We start from the raw sequence: 23714 nt of genomic DNA, 5'->3' as shown, positions 1-23714 counted from the left end.
AACACTGAGGTCCCATTTAATATTAAGTATTGAAAATGAGGGGTAAAGATTAAGACTGAGATTGAAAAAAACCATTAAAAAGTATTTAGTATTAGTAATTTCTCGTTATATGGGATTAAACAATCATATGTAAGTAGGGTTTGGGAATATCACCTCATTCTATGGTTGGCATTTTCCAATTCTATATATATAGAGTTTGTTTAATCCTAAATAATAAGCAATCATTCATGCTAAATACTCATTTAACATATTTTTTCAATTGCAATCTCAATTCTGACCTTTTTATTTTCAATGTTTCATACGAAACTGAACCTAGAAGTTTAATTAAAGACCTCCCCAGTGTGGCTCCATTTGATATTCTCTTCCAGCTTAAAGGCTTCCTCCGCTCAAGCGCATGTAATACCTCTTCCATTTGTGTAATTGGCTGATCTGCGGTCACTTCTTTCTCCGCTCTCTTTCTAAACACCAGAAGATATATAAAATATTACACGTTTCAAATTTTTTTTAAAAAAAAAATAAGTCATCATCGCCCCCAACCCCAAAACATTATCATCCAAATCGAAAATTTCATCATCCTTGTTCCTCCGCTTGCAGTTAAATACTAGCAATATTTAATGATATCAGTGATAATGGCAACACTTAAACCGGAGCCTCTTCATCCAAAGGCAGGGCCCAATGAAGAGGATCAATTTCACTCTCATACGCCCCATTGTTTTTCAACCTGTACTCACAAGTCATTCAGTGTCTGTATCAGAAGAATGCTTGATATAACCAAAAGAGTATACTTTTTTTAGATGCGCACCTGAGAAGCTGACCAGTCATCACAATTTCGATCCACCCTGCCTCAGGAGTTAGTTGCTGGATTGCTACCTGCAATCTCGTGGCTGAATGATGCCGGAGGCAAAGCAATAATTGCCCACTGTATACCATATATGCGATGTATCCATACCGGCTTCAAAGGGAGTGAGAGAGAAACAGGAACTCCGTAGGGAAGAGCGAAATGCTTTTAATTAAGTTTGATAAGATTGAACAACTGCAAGGAGAGTGAGATCCTTAAATTCCATGGCGCAATCATCGCATTTTTTAATGCACTGAATTTAGCAATATAGCACGATCCATTAACCCGCTGCAACTATTTGCCTAATCATGCCCCCACTTTTAATTTTAGGCTAGAGCGACCTTCTCGTTTTGGATATTGAATTTTTTTGCTACCATGTCTTTTTTTATAGGAAGTAACCCCACAGTCAAACACTGAATATAAACACTTCTCTCAAAAAATAAAAGACTAATCATTTCTGTTAGATGTAACTTAATTAATTGGGCATTCAACTTTATTTCATGGCACTCAACATGCAATGAAGAATCCAAGAAAGAAAATACTTTAGGCCATAAGTTAGGCCCATTTTGAAATGCAGCTAATCAATTTTTAATCTTTAGTGGCCTTCTTGCTAAGTTGATCGGGTATATTTTGGATTTTTTTTGCTTTCTTGCGTGATTGTCTCTAACGCGTCATACTTTTCTTTCTCCCCGGTGAAAGCGTCAATTTATTGTGCGAAGAAGCATAAAGATATTTTAATGACCAATCCAATGTTTTCAAAACTAAACAAAATGACGCTGGCCAAAAAAAAAAAGATGATTACTTGTTTGGCAACACACAAATTTTAGAAGAGGAGGGAAAATTTTTCCCCTCCTCAAGCTCCCTTCCAAAATTAGGAGGATTTGAAGGGAACGGGTAATATTTTGTCGTGTTGTGATCATTATATCCATATTTTGTCGTGTTAGACCATTATGTCCATATCTTAAATAAAATAAGAGTAAAATTATCCATATTAAAATATTTTCCCCTCCCCTTCCCTCTTTTTTTATAAATCCAAATAAGATAATATTAAAATCCTTCTACTCTCCTCCTCTCCATTAAAATCCCTCCCATCTCCTTCTTTTCATTGAGCCTAACATACCCTTAACCAGCAGCTGCTGTATTGAGGTGCCTAAACTATAAATATGAAACTTGAGAGTTAAAGCCGAATCAATAAAATATATTAATGACTTAATGAATAGTCTATATTTTAGATCGGAAGATTAAAGATAATTTTTAGAAGGTTATTGTAAATGCACTTCTATAACTCACGCGTTAAGGAACGCACGTGTTAAGGTTATTTTGTAGAAATCACACATTAATATTTTGCTAAACTTTATTCATGTTCCAACATCAAGGACTAAAGAAATTTTTTTACAATTAAAATAAAAATAATTCGCCATGTACTTTTGTTTGATGACCCATAAAATATTAAATATGCCCATACGCTTATTATATGTTAATTAAATTAAATACAATCTAGTTTTGCGTTTTTGTGTTGCTTGTGGGCCGCCATGACTCGTTTGTTGCTTTCCCTCCATCTGAGCTCTTGATCTGGTTCGCGGGGTTCGGGATTTCGATCCATGAAGGTGGTTTCTGTTTTCGGTTAGTCTGCGGTCTCCAGTCACGCAAGGGGGGAAAGAGCCTCAAATATTCACGACTGTTGCTTGTGGAATTGTGCTGGTAACAAAAACACAGTAATTTATCTTTTACGGAGCGCGAAAGGATATAAGGAGAAGGAATCATTTAACGAGGAAGGAATAATTCGGAGGCGTAAGCGGGGCCCCAGCTGCGTATACGGATCCAATGGGGATTTCTTTTCTTGCCGGAGACGATTGAGGGGCCGATTGTCTTAACCAGCGGTAGCCGCGCACCATTCACCATTCACCGTTCACACGTATCAACTGATTGACAAGGACGTGTGGCGCGCAGGCGGAGCCCAGAGGGGCGGCTGCGTTACTTTGCCTGAGATCATTGCGATCTATCCCCCTGATCGGCTTCGCTGGGCTCCCTCTTTAGATTCTGTCTCTTGCTGAGTGCTGATTTCTGGGAGCGACGGGGACGGATTGAAAGATGTGGGTGTTTTATATGATCTCGCTGCCTCTGACATTGGGCATGGTGCTATTCACGCTGAGGTACTTCGCTGGTCCAGACGTCCCTCGTTACGTGCTGTTCACTGTTGGATATACCTGGTTCTGCTCGCTTTCCATCATCATCCTCGTCCCCGCCGACATTTGGGCGGTATGGTTTCATTTCTGCATTCTCATTTGCCCTCCGTTTATTTTCATCATGCTATTTGTGTCTTGAAACAATATGGCTGATTTGATCGTCTGTTTAATTCCAGTCACTTTCAATTAACTCTTATTTGCGGATTTCATTGTTTTTTTTTTGGAGTTTTGTTTCTCATTTTCTTCTCGAATTTGCTTATTTGGACTGAGGGGTGTTGATATATATCATCAAGTTCAGTGTTTTTAATATAATTTTATGTTTTTAAGTAAATCATTTGCTTCTTATAGCCGAACGAGTTAAGCTGCTGAACGAAATTGGCCATGACCATGGTACAATTGTTGTGGTAGGATGTCAGATGGGATATTGATGTTATGCGTATTGAAAAAATTATCATGCAGACTTGATTGAATGGAAAACATTATCATGAAGAGTTTGATAATTAATTGAATAATTATGTGCTTTGATTTCAGTGATATAATTATGCTTCTTTGCCTTTGGCACGTACAGACGTTATCTTCTCATCATGAGAATGGAGGCATTTCCTTCTTCTGGAGCTGGTCATATTGGAGTACATTTTTACTTACTTGGTATGTTTTATCAAATGTTATTATCAAATTTCTCCACTACTTTTACTTTCTCGTATGGACTTCTATGAGTTGTCTTGCTGAAGATGGCCAAGTTCCTCTCATGTATCTTTCGAGCAATGGAATTAAGCTGAAGTAACTATTTAATGTGAATGTCTTTAATCTTCATTTACTAGTATCTTAGTAAAGTGAGATTATTCTCGTTTGGTTGCCACTATCTTATGGTTCCTCTAATATTTCTGTAACACAATGGATGGCTGCTTGTCATATTTTTCTACTCGGAAAGAGGTTGAACTCTGTGAGAAGTAGTTCTAAATAACTCATCATAATAAAGTTATGTATAGTGGCGAAATTCTTGTAATTCTGTATGCGTGCTAATTTGCTAATTAACTTGGACGGCTGCTTCTTGGCCTTTCACATCTTCGCCTGCATGCTTAGATGATCCTTGCATGAAAATCCCTTTAAATGGTATTTTCAGATCATAAATGCAAATTTCCTCATATATTTAAATTGTCATCCTAAGCAGGGCTGTGGTGCCCCTTATTCAGGGTTTTGAAGATGCTGGCGACTTCACTGTTTCTGAAAGATTGAAGTCTAGTGTACATGTTAACTTGGTGTTCTACGCAATTGTGGGATCCATTGGCCTTTTTGGACTTGTCCTTCTAATAATGATGCATAAGACTTGGTTTGTCCTCGATCTCCTAATTTCATTGATTTTGACTTAAGTTAGAGTTTTCCTAATATGATCTTTTAAGGTTTTGCTTCAAGTAGTTTTCTTATTATTTTTATGTTCTTACTTTCTTTTGAAGAGCGCCATGGTTTCCTTGACGATGTTGGTATCTGATATATGATAAAGATAGGAAAGAGAAGGAAGAGAGAGAGGAAGGAAGAGGACTAGAGAGAGAATGGGGGATGAGAGAAAGGGAAGCTTATTCCATTAGTCCATACCACACTGATTGCAATGACCCTTACACCAAATATAGCTGTTGGCTTACCAGCTTATGTAACTGTCTAATAACCCCTTTACAAAGTAGTCAACTAACTTTCCATAAGATGACGATCAATATAAAAATTAATTAACATTTAAAAGGTGCGATAGAAAGGAGTAATGGAGGAAAATTTTTCTAAAAGTATCTTGTGGAGCTTAAGAGAGAAGAGTCGATGGAGGAGAGGACTGTTTAGCAGGAAAGAGACACTCTGGGTACCTTACATGACTGCTTTAGAAATTGAGCCAAAGATGATTCTTGCGACTTTTTGGAAGTACAATATGTCTGCATATCTGAATTATATGTCCTTTGTAGCAATTAGATCCCAAAATTTTGACACATTTCACCTATGATCAATATGAACTTTCATGGAAACACAAGTTTGACGCTTTAGAAAGATGATGGGTTCACAGTGAAGTAGATTGATCATAGAGTGAAGTGACAAAGATATATGTTATAAAGCTTTGAGCATGTCACAGTACAAATAAGTCATCAGTTTCAATTTGTGGAATGGAAAAGTTTGTATAGCTAACCATGGATGCATAATTACCTTTGCTCCGCCTAATTATTTGTCTATTTCTAGACATAATGCCTATTTCATTCGTGCTTGTTAGTGTGTGCAATTTCAACTGAAGCCCCTCTCTCTCTGTTTTTTTTTTCTTTTTGTAATGATAATTTCATTTTACTGGACGCTTTGATGAACAGGAATGGAAGTCTTTTAGGATTTGCCATGGCTTGCTCGAATACTTTTGGACTTGTTACTGGTGCATTCCTCCTTGGATTTGGTTTAAGTGAAATTCCTAAAAGCATTTGGAGAAATGCCGACTGGACTAAGCGCCAGAAATATCTTTCTCACAAAATTGCCAAGTTGGCGGTCAAACTTGATGATGCTCACCAAGAACTTTCAAATGCTATTGTTGTAAGTTCATAAGTTGTTCTTTTAAGTAGTCTGTAAAGTGCAAAACTTGTATTTTCGTCTTTCTGTTTTCCCAGCATATACAATCCAAATTGCGACTATCATACTTGCATGTAAAGCAGAATTGAAATTTTGTTTCTGGAATTTTTGTCTTATGAAACGTATGATAGCATCCCCCCTCATAAGTTGTCTTCCTCAAATCTCACTGGTTCACGTTAACATAGTATAAATATAGTTATGTTGATGTCTGATGTCTTCCTCCGTTCCTTCTCCTGGTTCATCTCTTACCAAAGCTATCAATAAATTGTATCTGATTAGGCTTGACAAACCCCTGAGAGTCGATTCAATTTCTGGCTGAGTAACTGCATGAATTGATTCAACTTTTAGATGCCTTTCATTGTAAGGAAAATGCTACTCCGCAGCAGAGTTTTAGCAGTTTTGACATTTTTGTTCTGTTTAAAGCTACCTTCTGTGATCTAATTCGTCTCATGGTTCCCAACAAATAGGCAATCTTGGCTTTGATTTATTTTCTTCCGCATGGAGGATCCTGTGTTGTGCATGTTGTCTTTTATTTCTGTGTGCTGGGAGAGGATGCTAAATATGATGCATCGACAAAGTTTAATTAGATCTTAACAAAACTATAAAATCTTCAAGTTACTATGCCTTAATGTGGCAAAAATTTTCCCGAGTCTAATGATGGTATTTTTTTCTACAGGTTGCTCAAGCAACATCTAACCAGATGTCTAAGCGTGACCCTTTGAGACCATACATGAATGCCATTGACAATATGTTAAATAAACTGGTAATGAGCTTACATTGTTCATTTCACATTTTGGTTATAGAACCTGGGTTGCCTTCTGTGTGACATCTTACATAGGTATAACCTTCAATTGGACAGTTTAGGGATGATCCATCCTTCAAACCACAAGGTGGACGATTAGGGGAAAATGATATGGATTATGATACTGATGAGAAGTCAATGGCAACACTAAGGCGTCATCTTCGGGGAGCCCGTGAGGAATACTACAGATACAAAAGGTAAGCAAATGATGATCTTGTAGATGGCTTTTCTGTTTGAAATACTGTTCTTGATTCTTTTACAGCTGTTGTAAACAGTAACTACAATGTTTTCATTCTTCTCAGTTGGATTTAGTCCTAATAGAGGGATATTTATTTCCCTTTTTTCTTTTGTGGCTTGTTCCTGATGTTAGTAATGAACAACTTGCTCTTTCTCTGTATGGAACTTTAGCAACATATACTTAATTGGTTCTTTTACTTTTAATGATGATTTTTTTAAAATTTGGACTAAATCACTATTAATATTCTTCTTTTTTGCTCTAGTTAACAAAAAGATTTACTTGTTAGGGAAAATTTCAACCTTCCATCATTTTCTTAATTGGAACAACTTGTTCCTGATGTTAGTAATGAACAACTTGCTCTTTCTCTGTATGGAACTTTTGCAACATATACTTAATTGGTTCTTTTACTTTTAATGATGATTTTTTAAAAATTTGGACTAAATCACTATTAATATTCTTATTTTTTGCTCTAGTTAACAAAAAGATTTACTTCTTGGGGAAAATTTCAACTTTTAATCATAGTTCCTATAAGCATGGTCTTGTAAAATTTGCCCTTCTAATGTTCTTGCCTCTTACTGAATGAGCATTGAAGATATCAAGTTACAAAAAGAAACTATTTTGAACACTCTGATATGTTAGTGCTCGTATAATCCATTAGTTCCCTGAATGTAAGAAAAATTCAGAATCAAGTTCTTTTCATTGGTATTGTCCCATAATGTAAGAGTCTGATGACTAGGTTTATACGGCAGCATGGTTATTTAGCTGTGAGTTTTTGTCAAACAAAAGCACATAATATTTGGTCTCTTGTTCTTTTTGCAGCGAGTATATGGCTTGTGTGCTGGAAGCCCTTAAACTAGAAGATACAATTAAGAACCATGAACGTCGCGGTTCTACAGGATGGTATGTTTAAAGTTAACCTCTTCTCCATTTTCACACTCTCCTACTATGTATTTTGGTTTGTTCCAACTACCTAAATCAATATTATATGTTGTCTTTTCAGGAAATACGTTTCAAGCATTAGACCTGCTCGAACTGGCAAATGGGGTGCTCTTCTGGATACTTTGGGTAACCATCATTATTGTTAACTCATTTTTTATTGCATATGGAATAGTATTTGTTGTTTCTGATTTGTAATGCTGGTTTTATTTCTTAGCTGTGCATCTACTGTTTTACCCATTCTGTATGTTAAGATATTATCACAAAATCATCCTCGCCATCTTATTTTCCCAGTCACGCCCTATGTAAATAATGTTTGTATCAATTTTATACAGTTTTTTGTTTCCTTTTGCATAACATAAATGTATCGCCAATGAATTGACCTCTGCTGGCGTTGGGTTATGTCAGCACCAGATTTTAACTTGGTTTATTTTCTGCCTTCAATATTGCATTATTTTATCATGCAGGCTATCTCCATGCTTTCTTTCCTTTTATTTTACGACATGCTCAAAAGCATATGGCTTGCGGTTCTTTAAATATTATGAGTTTATGATTCTTTGCAGAATTTTTCTGGCGGTGCATTCTGAGGAAGCAAGTTGAGAAAGGCTTGGCTGTTATTCTTGGCATCATTTCTGTTGCAATTCTTTTAGCAGAGGCAACTCTGCTACCAAGTGTTGACCTATCACTTTTCTCAATTCTTATTAAATCTGTCGGGATGCAGGAGGTTCTTGTGCAGGTAGAATATGTTTCGAAGGGATGAATTGTTTATTACATGATAACATTGAAATGCTGCATTTATTTTTGCAATCTTCAATTTGTCTGGACGAAGGCTTCCCTGATTTCGCCTTTCGAATCTTGAAAAGAATTGGAGAATTTGAGGAAGCTTTTAATCCTTCTCAAAGGCTTTTACCATTACTCCATCCCATCTTTAATATAAGTCACTTTTGACAACCTCACACATTAAGAAAAGGAGTTAAAAGTTGGTTACATCATTAAATTTATTAAATGTGGTTTGCCTTGTCTCTCTAGCAGACTATACTTTCGTCCAAGGTTTAAGGGTGTAATCATTGTCTTTAAAATTCTAAATTGCTAAGGTATTGAGAATGTTTAATTAATTGCTCTTGGAATCCTGCATTGTTCATCTTGACTCGGATGAAATACACTGATTTAATATAAACGTATTTAGCACAAAGGAAGACAAATTTCTCATTGAGTCTCGTCTCGACATTGTGATGATCTGTTCTTCTAGAATCAACAGGCAAAGCCACAACATACTTATGACTCCCATTCCTCCATTATGAAGTGAACTGTTCACATTATGATTGGGTGATAGTATTGCTGCCCCACTCCCCCCAGTTGCCCATTTTTTCTGTCTGTACACATCTTTTGGAACATTGCATGTGATCTCATATCTTCAATTTCTTGTCCAGGCGTTTGCTTTTATTCCTCTCATGTACATGTGCATCTGCACATACTATTCCTTGTTCAAAATTGGAATGTTAATGTTTTACTCATTGACGCCAAGACAGACTAGCGCAGTTAACTTGCTTATGATATGCTCGTAAGTGTTCTTTTCTGCTTCTTGAATCACTAATGCTATCTTGTGAAAAAGCATTTACATCCTGCACTTGTTTGTTCACAGGATGGTAGCTCGATATGCTCCCCCTATTTCATACAACTTTCTTAATCTTATTCGTCTTGGTTCTCACGAAACTATATTTGAAAAGGTAATTATTCATTTGTCTAATGGAGATTCATGGATAGATGTGGCCATACATTAAGTTCCCGCAGTGAACCAATGGAAACATCTATTCAACCCAATATTGGCAAGGACTCCATTGCTGTTTTCCTTGATATGTTTGATATGTTATTAAAAAATTTACCAAAATTATTTTTTTTTAATTTATATTTTGGGGTATTGTACTACTTTGATTGCAGCGAATGGGGAATATTGATAAAGCTGTCCCATTCTTTGGGAATAAGTTTAACAAGATATATCCGCTTATTATGGTTATCTACACCATTTTGGTTGCGAGCAACTTCTTTGACCGGGTTTTTGATTTTCTTGGGAGCTGGAAGAGATATATCTTCAAAACTGAAGCAGAAGATTTGGACGGTTTTGATCCATCAGGATTAATTATCTTACAAAAAGGTATAGGAGTCAGTACTTTCATTGTCGTTAATTATTAGAATTACCATAATAAATCTAGTTTCACTGCATCACGCTCAATGTAGTTGTCGTAACATTTGTGGGGATATTGACTCATTTTCAATGTGGGCGCATGTATATGTAATCTGATGATATAATTATGCTTGACTATAAATTCTATTACTTGTAGAACGGTCTTGGCTTGAACAAGGGCACAAAGTAGGCGAGCAAGTTGTTCCGTTAGCAAGGAATTTCAACAACATAGATATTGAATCCGGTGACAATTTAATGGTATGTGGATGCAACTCTGAAAGCAAAAAAGCAAAATCTCATACTTTCCTCCTTACATTTAACATTAATAACTAGAAAACCATTGTTTCAGTGAATGTGAGCTGCAAAATCTGGCATGGTCAACTACTGCACCCCCCCCCTTTTTTTAACCTGTGGTTTATACAGTCTACTCATGTTATAACTCGATCTTTCAGGAGAGGAATGGGTCTGAAATGAAGGCAAAGTCCAGTGTGACTGATGAGAAAATGAATGGAAGTCTGTCTAAAACGTTGAAGGAAGATACAAGGAGATCAAGTAGGGAGGCTATCGGCAACAAGTATGCAGCTATAAGAGAGTCGAGTGGACAAGCATCTAAAACGAAGCCAGAAGAGAAAAGCATAACCTCTGCTAAGGTTTCCTTACTTGATGGAGGCAATAATCAATCTAATAATACAGCTAGACTACCGCCATTGGCTTTGGCTTCAACATGGCAAACAATGAAAAATGGATTTCAAACTTTCAAGGCTAATATAGGGACCAAGAAGTTTATGCCCTTACGGCAAGCAGAGGAAAATAAAATGTCTCGTGTTTCCTCATCGGAATCCCTGGATGAGATATTTCACAGGCTAAAACGGCCTTCTTTGGACCAAGATTTATACCACGATGAGGAATATGAGATGGAGCCCAATATTTCTGGCTCTTCTGGACGATGATATTCATCCACTGGGCATGAATTTGGAAGTATCTTACATCATAGTATTGGCGATGCAAGTCCATAAAATCATGTACAGAAAATTCTTGGTAGTCGATTCCCCAGCAAAATACATGGACTTCTATACGGTACAAACCAATGAAATACAAATGGTAGACGTTGCACAGGGTAACATACCTAAATTTTAGTTGCAGGTGTTCTGCATGCCATGGATTCATGAATTGATTCAGCCGACGATGTGTTTGGCAGAAACCATTATGTCTTGCTCATGACATTACTTGTTTTGTAACATTTAAACCTGTTGTAGTTGTAGATATAACAATGAAATTTTTGAAGGGTTCATTCTTCAGAAGCAGACACAGCATGTTAATAATTTCTGAATTATTCAGTTTATCGTTCTCGGGTAGCGGCTCGATGTATTTATGAACGGTAATGTAGTTAAGCCAGAGTCTTGAATCCTGACAGCTCGTAGAGTTCTACAATCCGATTACTTAATTCGTAGTATGGTAGCTGTAAGCACTAAGCAGTATGCGCCAAGAAGGAAACTGCAATTGACTCTTGACTTGCGTTTTATTTTCAATGACAAATGGTTGTAAAAGCCTCCAGCGAAAGCTGGTAATTCTTGGCTATACATCATCCTTAGATCTTTTGCATCATTGAATGATCTCCATTTCTAACGTTTAGCCTCGAAAACTTCGTACACCTAATGTTCCTGCGCTAATACTGGCACTACAACATCTGTAAACCAGGGTTCGTTCATAACCTCAAGGCCGACAAATTATGATCACCGGTCCCGTCCCTCTCTGACGGCCGTCGTGGAGTGCTTCAAGACATTCTTGGTACCCTTTCTCGTCAGTTTAAGGAGTTTGGACCAAAACCCATCTTTCTTCCTTGCATAGCTCCCACTGACCTCGTTTGCTGAGGCATGGGCAATCGATCTACTCTTCTTGAGCCTGAAATCGAAACCCATCTCGGAACAAGACACCGAATTCATCACATCCGATGCATTTCGACGGTGGCGACGACTTCGATACAGTGCTAGAGACGCATAATTTGACCGGTTGGCTTCCGCAGGAGAATCGAAAGTTAGAGATGAGTTACAAGGAGGAAGTGGTTTATGGCTGGATTGAATTGGGTCGAGCCGCGACAGTTTTTCTCTTAAGCACGAAGAGCAAACACCAGGTTGTTGCTCGTCATCTGGGTGCTCCTTGCACTTTCCTGGCCGCATTTCCGACTCCTTCTTAGCCTTCGTAACTCGGATACGTTGAATTCTTTATACCTACGGATGGCACGAAACGAAATAAAGAGAGTACTATATAGGCGCACGAGGGTTCGTTTCCTCGAAGTTGCTTGTTTATTTTTCCTTTCCCCGTAAGGTACGACTCCGTCGAATCCAATCCTACTTCTTGATATTTTATTTTTTGAGATGATTTTCTGACGTAGTCTATGAAACTATCGCAAGCAACCGCGATTAGTCTCCTCAACTCAACGTCGCTTTCTTTATCAAAGCTTTCATTTCGTGATCACGATCGAGATGTGTTGGAAGAATTTTTTATTTATTTATTATTATTAGGAGAGGATTGCGTTTTAAATACTAAATAAGAAAAAAAAATATAAATATAAACGAAGAATTGAGGTTTTATACTTGAGATTAAAATAAAAGTCAAACAAATCTTATATTAAAAATATAGATAGTATTATGAATTCAAACAAATATTAGAATTGCTGTTGCAACACAAGTTTTCTTATTTAAAGCTGTAACTTTTGTTTGATAAGCGGTCCATGTCCCCCATAATTTTCTTTTTGAGCAAACCCGCCCGTCATAATTAAAATAAGGGCATTCATATTGTAAGTGGAACTTATGGAAAAGGGCTTGGTAATGTAAACAAACTTGGAATTTCAATAAATAAATTTGAGTTCAGCTTTACGAAAAATGAATAAATACATCTCACAACACAGAACACACCCACAGGTTTTATGCAATTATCATTGACCCCGAATGCCATAAAATCAAATGAGGAGCAATCAGCAGGGAACAAGGCAAAGGAGCGACGCACGTGAAAAGAATGTGGGAAATGGGGTCTGCCGGTCTGGTGGGTGGAACAACTTACACATACGGCCAGGTGGCAGCCGCCAAAATTTTCAATCATCCTCTATCAAATAAATCATTTCACGCGATGCAAGTCGTGATTGCGACAGGGGAACCCCGCCAGCCGCAGGAACTACGAATAACCGAATCCCCACTATATTATCAATTGCAGATTATCATTTTTTTTTAATTATTGAAGCAACTCTAAAAGTTGAAATTCTATATAGTTATGAAATATTAGACTTATATTAAGCATGTATGCTTATATTAACCACGTATCATTTGCGGATTATAAATAATATTCATCTGGTCCTTAATATAAGACCCATTTAACTAATTTGATTAAATTAAGGAAGTTAGGTAAGTTAGTTAATTATAAGAAATGTGACACGTTTTTCCTAAAATACCTAATCATCTTTCTTAATACCCCATCTTCTTCTTCTACTTGATTATGGTTGAGGAAATATCCACGGGAGTAATTTAGAGAAAATTAAAAAATATAATAAATGGGTCTTATATTTAGGACCAAAACCAACTCAACAATTGGGTCCTATATTAAGGACCGGAGGAGTATTATTTTTTTCACAACTCTTTGCTATGCTTAAGGATGTGCATGGGCTGGGCAGGATAAGACCCTTGCCTGATACTCAGCCCGAAAAATGAATATGCTGCAAAATGTAGCCCGCTACCCAACCCAGTAGAAGCCCTACTTATTTTGGATTAGGCTAATATGAGCTAGGCAGATCGGGTTTTCCTTACTCAAATTTATAACTGAGTCATTAAATTTAAATACTACCATATATTTTAACAAATATCCATACTTCAAGAATTAAACAACATCCATAATTATTAAAAACAAGATAATAAAAAAATTGTAATTAAAACCTTAAAGATCAAATGATTTGCATCAATCTCCATAAAATTGAGAAAATGACAAAGCATGTAAAAAGAATATAAGCTATGTTAACATATTCAATTATATTATTAACTTCTAGTTTAATATAATTTATAGAAATCTATATATTACATTTAAATTAGTATAATTAGTATCATTTCATGACATATGAAGTAATATTAACATGAAAAAGTTAGAAGATAATTATAATACACAGCAAGATAATTCAAAAAAGTTAAAATATGTGGTATATTTTTAAAAAACTAGAACTTTAAAAATGTAAAGTCTAATAATATAAGGAATAATGTTTGTTTTTGGGTATTGGAATATAATAAGATAAAATATATTAACATTACATTATAAAGAATATAAATAATTATATATTTCAAGCAAGGCTACATGTCATGCCCGCGACCCTACCCTGCTTGTGATTAGTCCGGTCTAAAAATACCCATTTTTCCTTTGAGCTGGTTTTTTTGGGCTTGACTGGGTTGGACATTTTTTTGGCCGGCTCGAGCAGGCACACCAGGCTATTGGGTATCATAAACATCCCTAGCTATGCTCACGAGTCTTGATACCCACCTTATTCCTGTTTATGCACATTAAAAAAAAAAGCTAACAAAATATAGTTTCATCTATACAAACATACTACCTCTACCTTTAAATATAAGGTCTAGTCTCGCACCATATCATTAAATCCAGCTATCTATGCCGTAAAAGCTGTAGGTGCCTTTCTCTCATTATTTTTGTTCAGCGAACACACACACACACACACCAGAAAATACCTCTACATCGTTGTATCGTTCGGGAGCTAACATGCCTAACACCCCATTCCTTTTTTAATTTTTAGTATCCCTTCGCTGATTACCCCGTGAGAAGGCCACTGTGACTGGGCTTGACGGCCTGTATGTGAATCCAGTAGCCCAAAGAAAGATAAGAGCACGAGACCGCCATTTCCAGCTGTCTAAACACTTTTTTTATTTAACGTCAAAAAATTTAGTTAAGTTGAATCTCAAAAACTCGTGTAAGGCAAGGACATGTCCAAAAAAAATTTATGAAAGTACTTACATATTATTTACTAATAAAATCTTCACATCAACAATAGAATCTGAATCACAACATCATGGGTTACGAATTAACTCCTTACTAATTGAATCAACTATTATCAGTGAAACATAAAGCTGGATGTGCAACACCCTCACAATGGAAAAGCAGTGATGTTTCTTGGCAAAGTTTCGATGTGAGATACGTTAAGAGTTGTCCCCCCCCCCCCCCCCCACTTTTCACAGCTCACATATGCATTATACCTTTTACAAAATATTCCCACTTACAGTCTCAGACTTGACAAAAACTCCAGAGATGTGGATTGTGAGCATTTACTGGGTGAGAGCAGATGACTTCTTGAGTGCAAATTAGTTTTGGTGGATCATTAATGGTGTGATGGAGAAGATGTGGCGGGTGAGCTTCCTGCTCCCACCGCCCTATAGAAACTACCAAAACACTCATTTATGATTGGGATGTTATGTGTCGTCAATTTATCACGTTAATGATGATATTTTCCCTCTGGCCACACTAATATTGTGGTAGCGGCTTTCCTTCGCTGTCACTTCCACCTGTGACCAACCTCAGATTCTTCAACATGCTTAGCCAATTAAATCCCTTAATTAAGATTAACAACTTAATCAAACCTGTTAACCATCTTCGAAACGTTTAGAGCTTGTTTCTGCCCCTTTTTGTGGAATATGTTGCATCGTCAGAAATCACAGCATTCAAAATTCCCGTTTGCTCCACCACCCTGCGTTATGACTTATGAGGCCTCTTCCAATATCATATTCGTACCGAATCACACTCTTCTTCGCAGCATCTCCTCTCATCACAGTTTTTTTTTTTTCTTCCCCTTTTTCTGTTGAACGAATGTCCCTTCGTTCTATATACTTCAGTTTTAAGACTTCAACCACAGCTTAATCTCAGATCTAATGCATTTCATAAATCTCCAAAAACTAACTCCTAATGTTTATTATTCCTCATAAGTAAATACTATGATCATGCATAAATATATTATGCACCCGCGCCAAAAGATGTCAGGAGAATGCCTATATGATCAAATTCCAGTTTTAATGGACTCATGTTTAAAACTGTAGGCTGTTTCAACCATGGCAACAATACAAACAAGGTGATTATTATTCTCCAAAATGACAGGAAGAGGAAGACTGCGCTCCCCAGGGTTTCGACTTTCAGTGTTCCGAAGAGAGTTTGGCTGCACGCGCATCGAAACGCGAGTGTGCCGCGAGGCGGGATCGGGGGGGACAAGTTAGGGGGTGGCTTTCAAGTGGGCCTATTTTCTTCCGATCAACACGGCGCTGGGGCCCATCAAGAGGAGGCTCCTTTCCTAAAGGGGCCCACACAAGAAGTGAAGGGTGGGCCCGGTCCACTTCCCAAATCACAGCGTCCCTTTCAACTCGGCAACGTCACCATGCAGGCACGACTGCCAAGGCAGTACCCCAATTAAACTAGTGCTCACTATTACTTTCACGTGGTCCTCAAACACAGCCTCTAATTCTAATCTTTGTTTTTATGTGTCCGTTAAATCATATAGACAAGTCTCAATATTGCTGAGCTCGTGTTGTTACTTGTTAATTGCACAGCGTCATCAATTAAAATGGTTTCTTTTGTTCCTGAATTTAGACACGCGCACATATACGCAGGTGGTTGTAAATAAGACGATGAAGGATGACCTTGCTTGAACTTTATTTCGCAGGAAGCTATTTCACGGGGAGCAAGGCTGGATGGCTCTCGTGTTGATATGATGCGGCTTTAATGATCAGCGCACACATGGGTTCATCCACCGGGAACAGCGCAACACGACGTACGGAAAGAATGGCTTTTTTGAAATTTTAGGCTGTGTTGTGTGCGTGTGATGTTGCTTGAAGCTGAAGCATCACAGACTGGAAAACATATGGATAATGAGGCCGTGACAAGCAAGTGAACCGCGAACAAATGAATTATATATATATGACGCCAGAGATATGAAAAGATCTGCCCCCATTATTTTAAGGCAGCAGTTTAATTAACGACACATGCAAGCGAGAATGACAAAGGAGAGAACAGACGAATATAAATGATAACGGTGGGCATGGATATTTTCATATATAAACAGTGAAGGAATTGAAGACGTGCAGAGCAGAGGGAAGAGAGTGAAGAAAGGAAGAGGAAGCTGAAACAGGACACGAAGTTGGGGCATCCTTGTATAAATGTGTCGCCTCCATTAATAAGATGAGATTTGAACCCACATATTTGGTGCCTGCCAACGGGAATGCATCCATATTTGTCTCGTTTGTCGTTATTTCTCAGCATATCCTTGAGCCCGCAGATTTTCCACAGCTCCAGCCCTCCCAAACAAGCATGCACGTAATTACTGTTTCAGCTCTATCTTTCATTAAATTAGAGCGTGTGCGTGCGTGCATGCATGCCTGAAGCTGGGCTTGTTTTCCATATTACGTCACACAGATAAAAATGAAATTAATCAGTGGAATATGCACTCATGTAGCTAATTAGTCCTGAATAACGGCGGCCATATATATTATAATATTCTTACCATCCTTGGTTGCTTAGTGCATAAAACAATCAACGAAGCAAGCTAGCTGGCTAGCTAGCCTTTGAAAGCGGCTTCATTGAATAAAATAAATGAACAGCTGCGAAGGAGTGCTAATGAAACAGGAGAGAAAGGGACGTAAGTGATGATAAAATGAATGTAGTTTTATTGGCTTGGGAAGGAATGAAGCATGTAGCAGAGCTTCCTATACTAGTGGGCATTGCTTTCCGAGGTCTCTGTCCCCACCACCCTCCATATAAGACATATACCAAACCCTCTCTCCCTCCTTTCATATTCCACTCCCACCCCAACCTCATATTTTATCATTTCTCACTTCATCCATATCCATAAAATCATATATTCCCTGCTATTTTAACCACTTTCTCAAATTATTACTCCCTCCGTTGCTTATTATAAGAGACAAATAATCGAAGTAAGTTGATTAAAAAAACAGTTAAAATTAGTTAAGAACAATTAATGTGTAAAAAGTATAGTTTTTTCCCAAAAATGCCCTCATTAATAAGGAGAGAGAGCATAAGAGAAAACAATTAAATTATTAAAAGAAAGATAAGTGAGAGGGAGAGAGAGTGTGAGTTGGAGATAATAAATATGGGTAAAATAGTAAATCAACACAAAAAAGTGGAGACAACTTGTAAGTGTCTCTTATATATAGGAACATGCTATAAGCATCAAATGTCTCTTATAACAAGGAACGGAGTGAGTACCATTCTTTTCTCTTTCGCTTTTTCTTCATCATTAATACTTTATCATACGTCCGCCTCAATCCCACTATTCGCCCTGTGAACTGTAAACATCAGCAATTATTAATAATTACATTATAACACTTTTCTTTATACTCACACTATTTATATGTATATGCTTCTTATCCGATTTTATTCTAATATATACGTTGCATATAATGATTTCATCGATTTATATGTACTACCTCCAGCTGTAAATATAAAAACTAGTTAACTAATTTGAGTAGATTAAGAAAAGAAATTAAATTAGTTATTTATAATAAATAGATATTGTCTTTCCTAAAATATCCTCGTTAATCAAATGTATTGGCTAGAACCACAATTATTAGAAGGACTATCTTGAGAAAAAAAATGTATAAATATGATAGACAAAATAGATTAGGGTCTTATATTTAGGATCAAAATAAAAATCAAATAGGGTTTTATATTAAGAATCGGAGGTAATATATGGTTAATCTTATCAATGGCCTTCAGTACGCAGCCGAACCATTTTTGCTATTTTTTTGACCAGCAGAACCATTTTTGCTATTGGAGTTTAAGAGATTATGTTCTTTATATCTTTTACCGCGGATCATCTCAATAGAATCTGCCCCTCGATAATTCAATTTTCTTTTTTTCACTTTAGTTGAACATTCACATCGTGATTTTGCAAACTTATATATACACATGTACTACCTCTAGTCTTTAATATAAGACCTAGTTTAAGAAAGATTAAAAATTAGTTAAGTTAGTTATTTGTTATAAATAGATACTGTCTTTTCTTGAATATCCTTACTAATTATGTATATTAGTTAGAACTACTACTTGATAAAATATTTAACATGTGCAACTACTATAATAACTACTTTAAAAAAAATAGACAAACACGAAAGACAGAGTGAATTGAAATATTATATTTACGACCAAATTAAAAGTCAAATAAATTTGTATGTTAAGGACCAAAGGTAGTATATAAAGATGATTAGTTGATTCAAGGGTAACGCTTCTTTAAATAGAAAATTATTGGCAATTCCATACACATTTAATTATTGTCGGGTCGTCAAACTCTCTCATCCTACTTCGCGGAAGGTTTAGTGTCAAAGTACCATCATACTGCCATGCGGAGAGCAAACAAGCAAAAAACAAGAATTAATTAGGATGTTGTCGCATGATATTGAATCCTAACTCGCATTTAAGAATATATCATATTATCATCGATTAATATGGGTAATAATTTGACCTTTTGAGGCTGAAAAATCAAAAGTTGAGAGGTCAGGATCAGGTATGGATCAGCGGCAGCTGTTGTGCTTTTATTATTAGTATTATACAACATCCGATTTTTAATTTAAGGGTTGGTTGACTAATTTGAGTAGAGTAAAAAAAAATTAGTTAAGTTAATTATTTACAATAAACAGAAGATGTCTTCTGTACAATATTTTTATTAATCATGTATAATGACTAGAAATATTATTTAATGAAACATTTAACGTGGACGGTTAGTGTAAGGACTAGCTAAAAAAATAAATAAATATAAGAGGCAAAATAAATTAGAATTTTATATTTAGAACCAAATTAAAAATTAAATTAACTTTTATATTAAATATTGAAACGGTATATTATTTTTACAAGGCAGCGGCCGGCGATTGCGATAGTGTGAGAAGAGACAAATATAGAAAAGGCGACGGGGTTTGAATTTGAGGGAGGCTGTGTGTGACTGGGCATGACGTCTCCTTCTCGAGTAATTTACTTTTTTTTTGATACACAAAAGTTTAGGTGAGTTGGGTCCCGGGGGCTCACCAGGGCCAGGGCATGCCTCCAGGCTCAGGAAGCGCTTATAGAGGTACTTACAGATCGCCCACCAACAAGGTCTTCACATCGGCAGTGGGATTCGAACTCACGACCTTGTGGGTTATGAGCCGACTCCTTACCAACTGGACCAACTCTTGTTGGTCTCCTTCTCGAGTAATTTACTATTACTATTTGTTTAGTAATCAGATTAGACCCCAAATTAAGGGCATTGAGAGCAATGATCAGTTTTCTTAAACCCGTCTTAGTTTAGTAACGTTAAGTGTTAACCATAATTATGCTATTATAAATATTCAATAATTATTCCTTCTGGGATTGATGTGGGCTAGCTGTACTTATTAGGTGCCGAGAATATAATAATACTATAATAGAAAGATCCCACGTAGTGATAAAGTGCACATCCACAACCACTCCCCAGGCCCCACCCAGAAAATGACACGTCATATATTTAGAGCTGATGCGGCAACTCTAACCAGCTCTCTTCCCTTGTATCCTTTTAAAATTAAATTACATTTTCTCTCCCAAACTTACACATATTTTTATTTTAAATGCATTTTGGCCTGAAATATATGTAGTACCAATCATTTTCTTATCCGTTGTTATGGTACTAATTAACCCCCAACCCAAAGGGAGGGACCAGACCAGAACAAAATCCACGTTAAAAGAAAAAGAAGTTGCACATTCCCATCTCATCTCTGGGTGGTTAATTAACAACCATTAACCGTTCTTCGCAGGATTACTCCACTGCTTCTATATTTTACAGCCTGCTCTCACATTCATATGTGTGTGTGTGTGTGTCTGTTTCCCATTCATTATCACCACTCATGATTCTCCACTATTCTTATCATATAATTACCATTACATACTTCAATCTCTTCTTGTTTCATGCTACCCTGTGTACTTGATATAAGAGTTATCAGCAAGGAATTAGAGTTGGTCTTAAATAAAGTATCTTAGGCTATTTTGTTTTTCATCTTTTCTCAAAGTATCTCTATTAACTATAAGGGGTTTTTATTAGAGAATAATTCTAATTATTCAATGCAAATGATCAAAAATGATAGTTTATGGAGATCAATATATATTCACGACAAATAACTAATTTAACTGATTTTTTTAATATTTAAAAATTAGTTATGTAACTCTTATATTGATGACAAAAGATAGTATAAATGTATAATATTAACCGTCTCATTTGAGTCGTCAGTGGATATTTTCATGGAATAAGTTATTAGGAGTATCAAAAATGTTTTATCATGTATGAAAACAATGTCCTCGCTTTAAATAGATAAACAATTTTTGTTGTATAACTCGTGTGCAGGATTTTTTTAACACTGTTATAGATCAGCACAACCTCTCTAGAACTTGTCCCTCTTGTCCCACTTGACTTTTCTCCCGAATTAGGATTTCCGATTTCGTTCTCAGTTCAACTGTGTTTTTGCTTTTCCCTGTTTTCACACAGTTTCACAGCTGGTTTTCATATTCCCTCCTATTTTATTTTAATCAGTTTTTTTAATTTTTATCACTTTTTTCCGAAAAACAATGGATTAGACATGTATATTTCTTATTTTTCACGACAACCATCAACCAAAGCAAATTCTTCATATTCGATTCTTCTATTTTATTTTGTGTTGAGTTTTGTTTGTTCAGATTAAGTTTTCTCCGCTGATCGATCAAGACGGTAATAAGCGATGAGAATAATGATGTCATTCTATAATATATAAACCCTACGTAATTGGTGAAAAATTCCATTTTTTAGCCTTAGAGTCAGAAGTGAGTTTTCATGCTGTGTTAATCTGAACAGCCTAATCAGTTCGTCTCGTATAAAAATTATAATCATATATAATATGTACACATATAAGAATGAATAATAAAAAGAGAGAGAAAACTACGATACATGAGTTTCTTTGAAGGAAGCAAAAGAAAGTATCGTAGGATCTGCTTTAGCTAGATGCATGAACAGAGAAACATGGTGTCTGCTGTGACCTGTGAGTGGAGCATGCCACCTCAGGTGCGAGCTGCTGCCCGAAAATAAAATACGCCAAAATAAAGAACAACAAAGTAAAGCACTAATGATCATAATTATAGTTAATTAGTTAATAATTAAGTCTGCAAATTGATGAGGCTCAGCAAAAGTAGGATTATAAAACCATAAAGCAAAAGGCATCGTGAGGCCCCTCAAGTAGGAACGAGGCAATCAACACAAAATAACACAAGGATGTGCTGCCTGCCAATTCCAGTGTTTAATTCTGGGGAAGCAGACGGATCCTCTACGTTACGGTGTCACTCAGCCCTCCAGTTTTCAACCATCCCTACTGGCGGATCAAGTACAACCTTGCCCCGACGTGGCAGGGTATCGATGGCTGATTCACTTGACGAGTCCCTTTGTGGGGGTGCTGATGAGCTGTCACCCATCGGAGCGTTCAAAAACGGATGCTGTGCATTTTCTGGTCGCCCAGATTCGCAGCTTTGATGGATGCAATTTCTACGTGACGGTGACCCGGCGATGGAAAGCGACAGGGTCGCTGCACAATGGGACCCACATCACATGCCTCTCCCAGCACCCGCATCGATGGGAAAATATTGCCATGGAGCAGCGGACCCACCTTAATCATGGGGACCACATTAGTTTCTTTTTCTTTAAAACCAAAAAAAGGGTATCAAATATGAGTTAGTAGCATAAATTAAAAAGAAAACTTAACCAAACGCACTAAATAAAAGAACAGTGAGAAGGGGGAGGAGCAGGAACATGGAATCTAGGTGTTTTTTGAATGGCATGCGCTGCAAATGCAATGGAGGAATCGGCATCAAATGTTTTAAAAAGTAATAATAATAAAAATGAGTGGTAAACAACAAAATTTAAACGCCAAAACGCCGAATGGGCGGGTCCCATCCTCCCCAGTGGGGCACTGGCTGAGATCACATTGTGCTCAATATTCACAAAATCCCATGGTGTTCCCTGCAACAGCCACAACAATCTCTTCTGGTAATTAATTAAATATGCAGGGAAATCGAATCCTGGCGTTGAGAATAAAGAAAAACATAACAGTCTCAAACCTGTACTCATGAAATAATTATAGTAATCTCAGAAATCATTAGTTATAGGGATGAATGCATATAGTGGGAATGATGGGGAGGTGGATGGGTAAAACAGCAGGGTGGGGGGGGGACCACGAACAGATGTTGGGGAGCAGATACAGGCCACTGGGGGAGGTGTCCCATCACCGTCCACGTGTAGAATATCAGGTTTCGTAAACACGTAGTCGCACGCACCATCACAAAGGCCACATCAGAATATCAGGCTCTGATGACAGAGAGAGAGAGAGAGAGTGGGGGGCCATGTGCAACACTGCGACCCAATCAGTGGAAAGCGGGCTGTTTCCAGTGGATGCTCCATGCCGTACACTTTTCTGCCTTCTTTAACTCAACGTCGTCGCGCTGGGGAATAAAACTCAACTTCGCTGCATTTGCAGTTTTTATTATATTTAAAATACTCATGACATTTTAAATTTAATTGAAAAGTTTAATATTGAGCAAATTTTTACCGTTATAATATATTACTCCGATCTTTAATTAAGACTTATTTAATTAAGATTAGATTAATTTAATATAGTTAATTATTATGACATGTTTTTTCAAAAATACCATAATTATTTTTCTTAATATCCTCCATTCATGTCGTATTTGATTATAATTGATGGAGTATCAATAGAGATAATTTAAAAAAATTGATAAATGTGATAAATAGGTTTTATATTTAAAATTAAGATCAACTTAATAATTACGTCCAATATTAAAGACAAGAGAAATAATAATCAACCTGTAAATGAGATCCAGCATTTATTTATTTAGTGGAAGCAAATGGCACAGGGGTAGGT

General features: G+C 36.7%; 2 protein-coding genes across 3 annotated transcripts; one reads left to right on the top strand and one right to left on the bottom strand.

Annotated features, from left to right (window-relative positions):
* The first annotated feature begins 2490 nt into the window (after nt 1–2490).
* Nucleotides 2491–11091, top strand: LOC114733279 (LMBR1 domain-containing protein 2 homolog A). Of its 2 annotated transcripts, XM_028920719.1 has the most exons (14): nt 2491–3097; nt 3593–3672; nt 4196–4354; nt 5361–5574; nt 6287–6373; nt 6470–6609; nt 7470–7550; nt 7651–7715; nt 8150–8322; nt 9017–9147; nt 9229–9313; nt 9525–9738; nt 9926–10026; nt 10221–11066. In XM_028920719.1, exons 1-14 carry the CDS (start codon nt 2930–2932, stop codon nt 10716–10718), a joined length of 2196 nt encoding a protein of 731 aa, XP_028776552.1. In that variant the 5' UTR covers nt 2491–2929; the 3' UTR covers nt 10719–11066. The 2 variants fall into 2 exon arrangements, with proteins under 2 accessions (XP_028776552.1, XP_028776553.1); XM_028920720.1 differs by lacking the exon at nt 2491–3097 and having other exon boundaries at nt 3596–3672; nt 4218–4354; nt 10221–11091.
* Nucleotides 11092–11246: 155 nt separating this feature from the next.
* Nucleotides 11247–12055, bottom strand: LOC114733280 (uncharacterized). The gene has a single exon (XM_028920721.1). It carries the CDS (start codon nt 11943–11945, stop codon nt 11502–11504), a length of 444 nt encoding a protein of 147 aa, XP_028776554.1. The 5' UTR covers nt 11946–12055; the 3' UTR covers nt 11247–11501.
* Nucleotides 12056–23714: the final 11659 nt, after the last annotated feature.

The sequence above is a fragment of the Neltuma alba genome, unplaced genomic scaffold, assembly GCF_004799145.2.
Source record: "Neltuma alba isolate B1F8T4 unplaced genomic scaffold, ASM479914v2 tig00012991_pilon, whole genome shotgun sequence".
NCBI lineage: Eukaryota > Viridiplantae > Streptophyta > Magnoliopsida > Fabales > Fabaceae > Neltuma > Neltuma alba.
The sequence above is the reverse complement of the archived record's forward strand: the minus strand, read 5'-3'. Positions and strand labels throughout refer to the sequence as shown.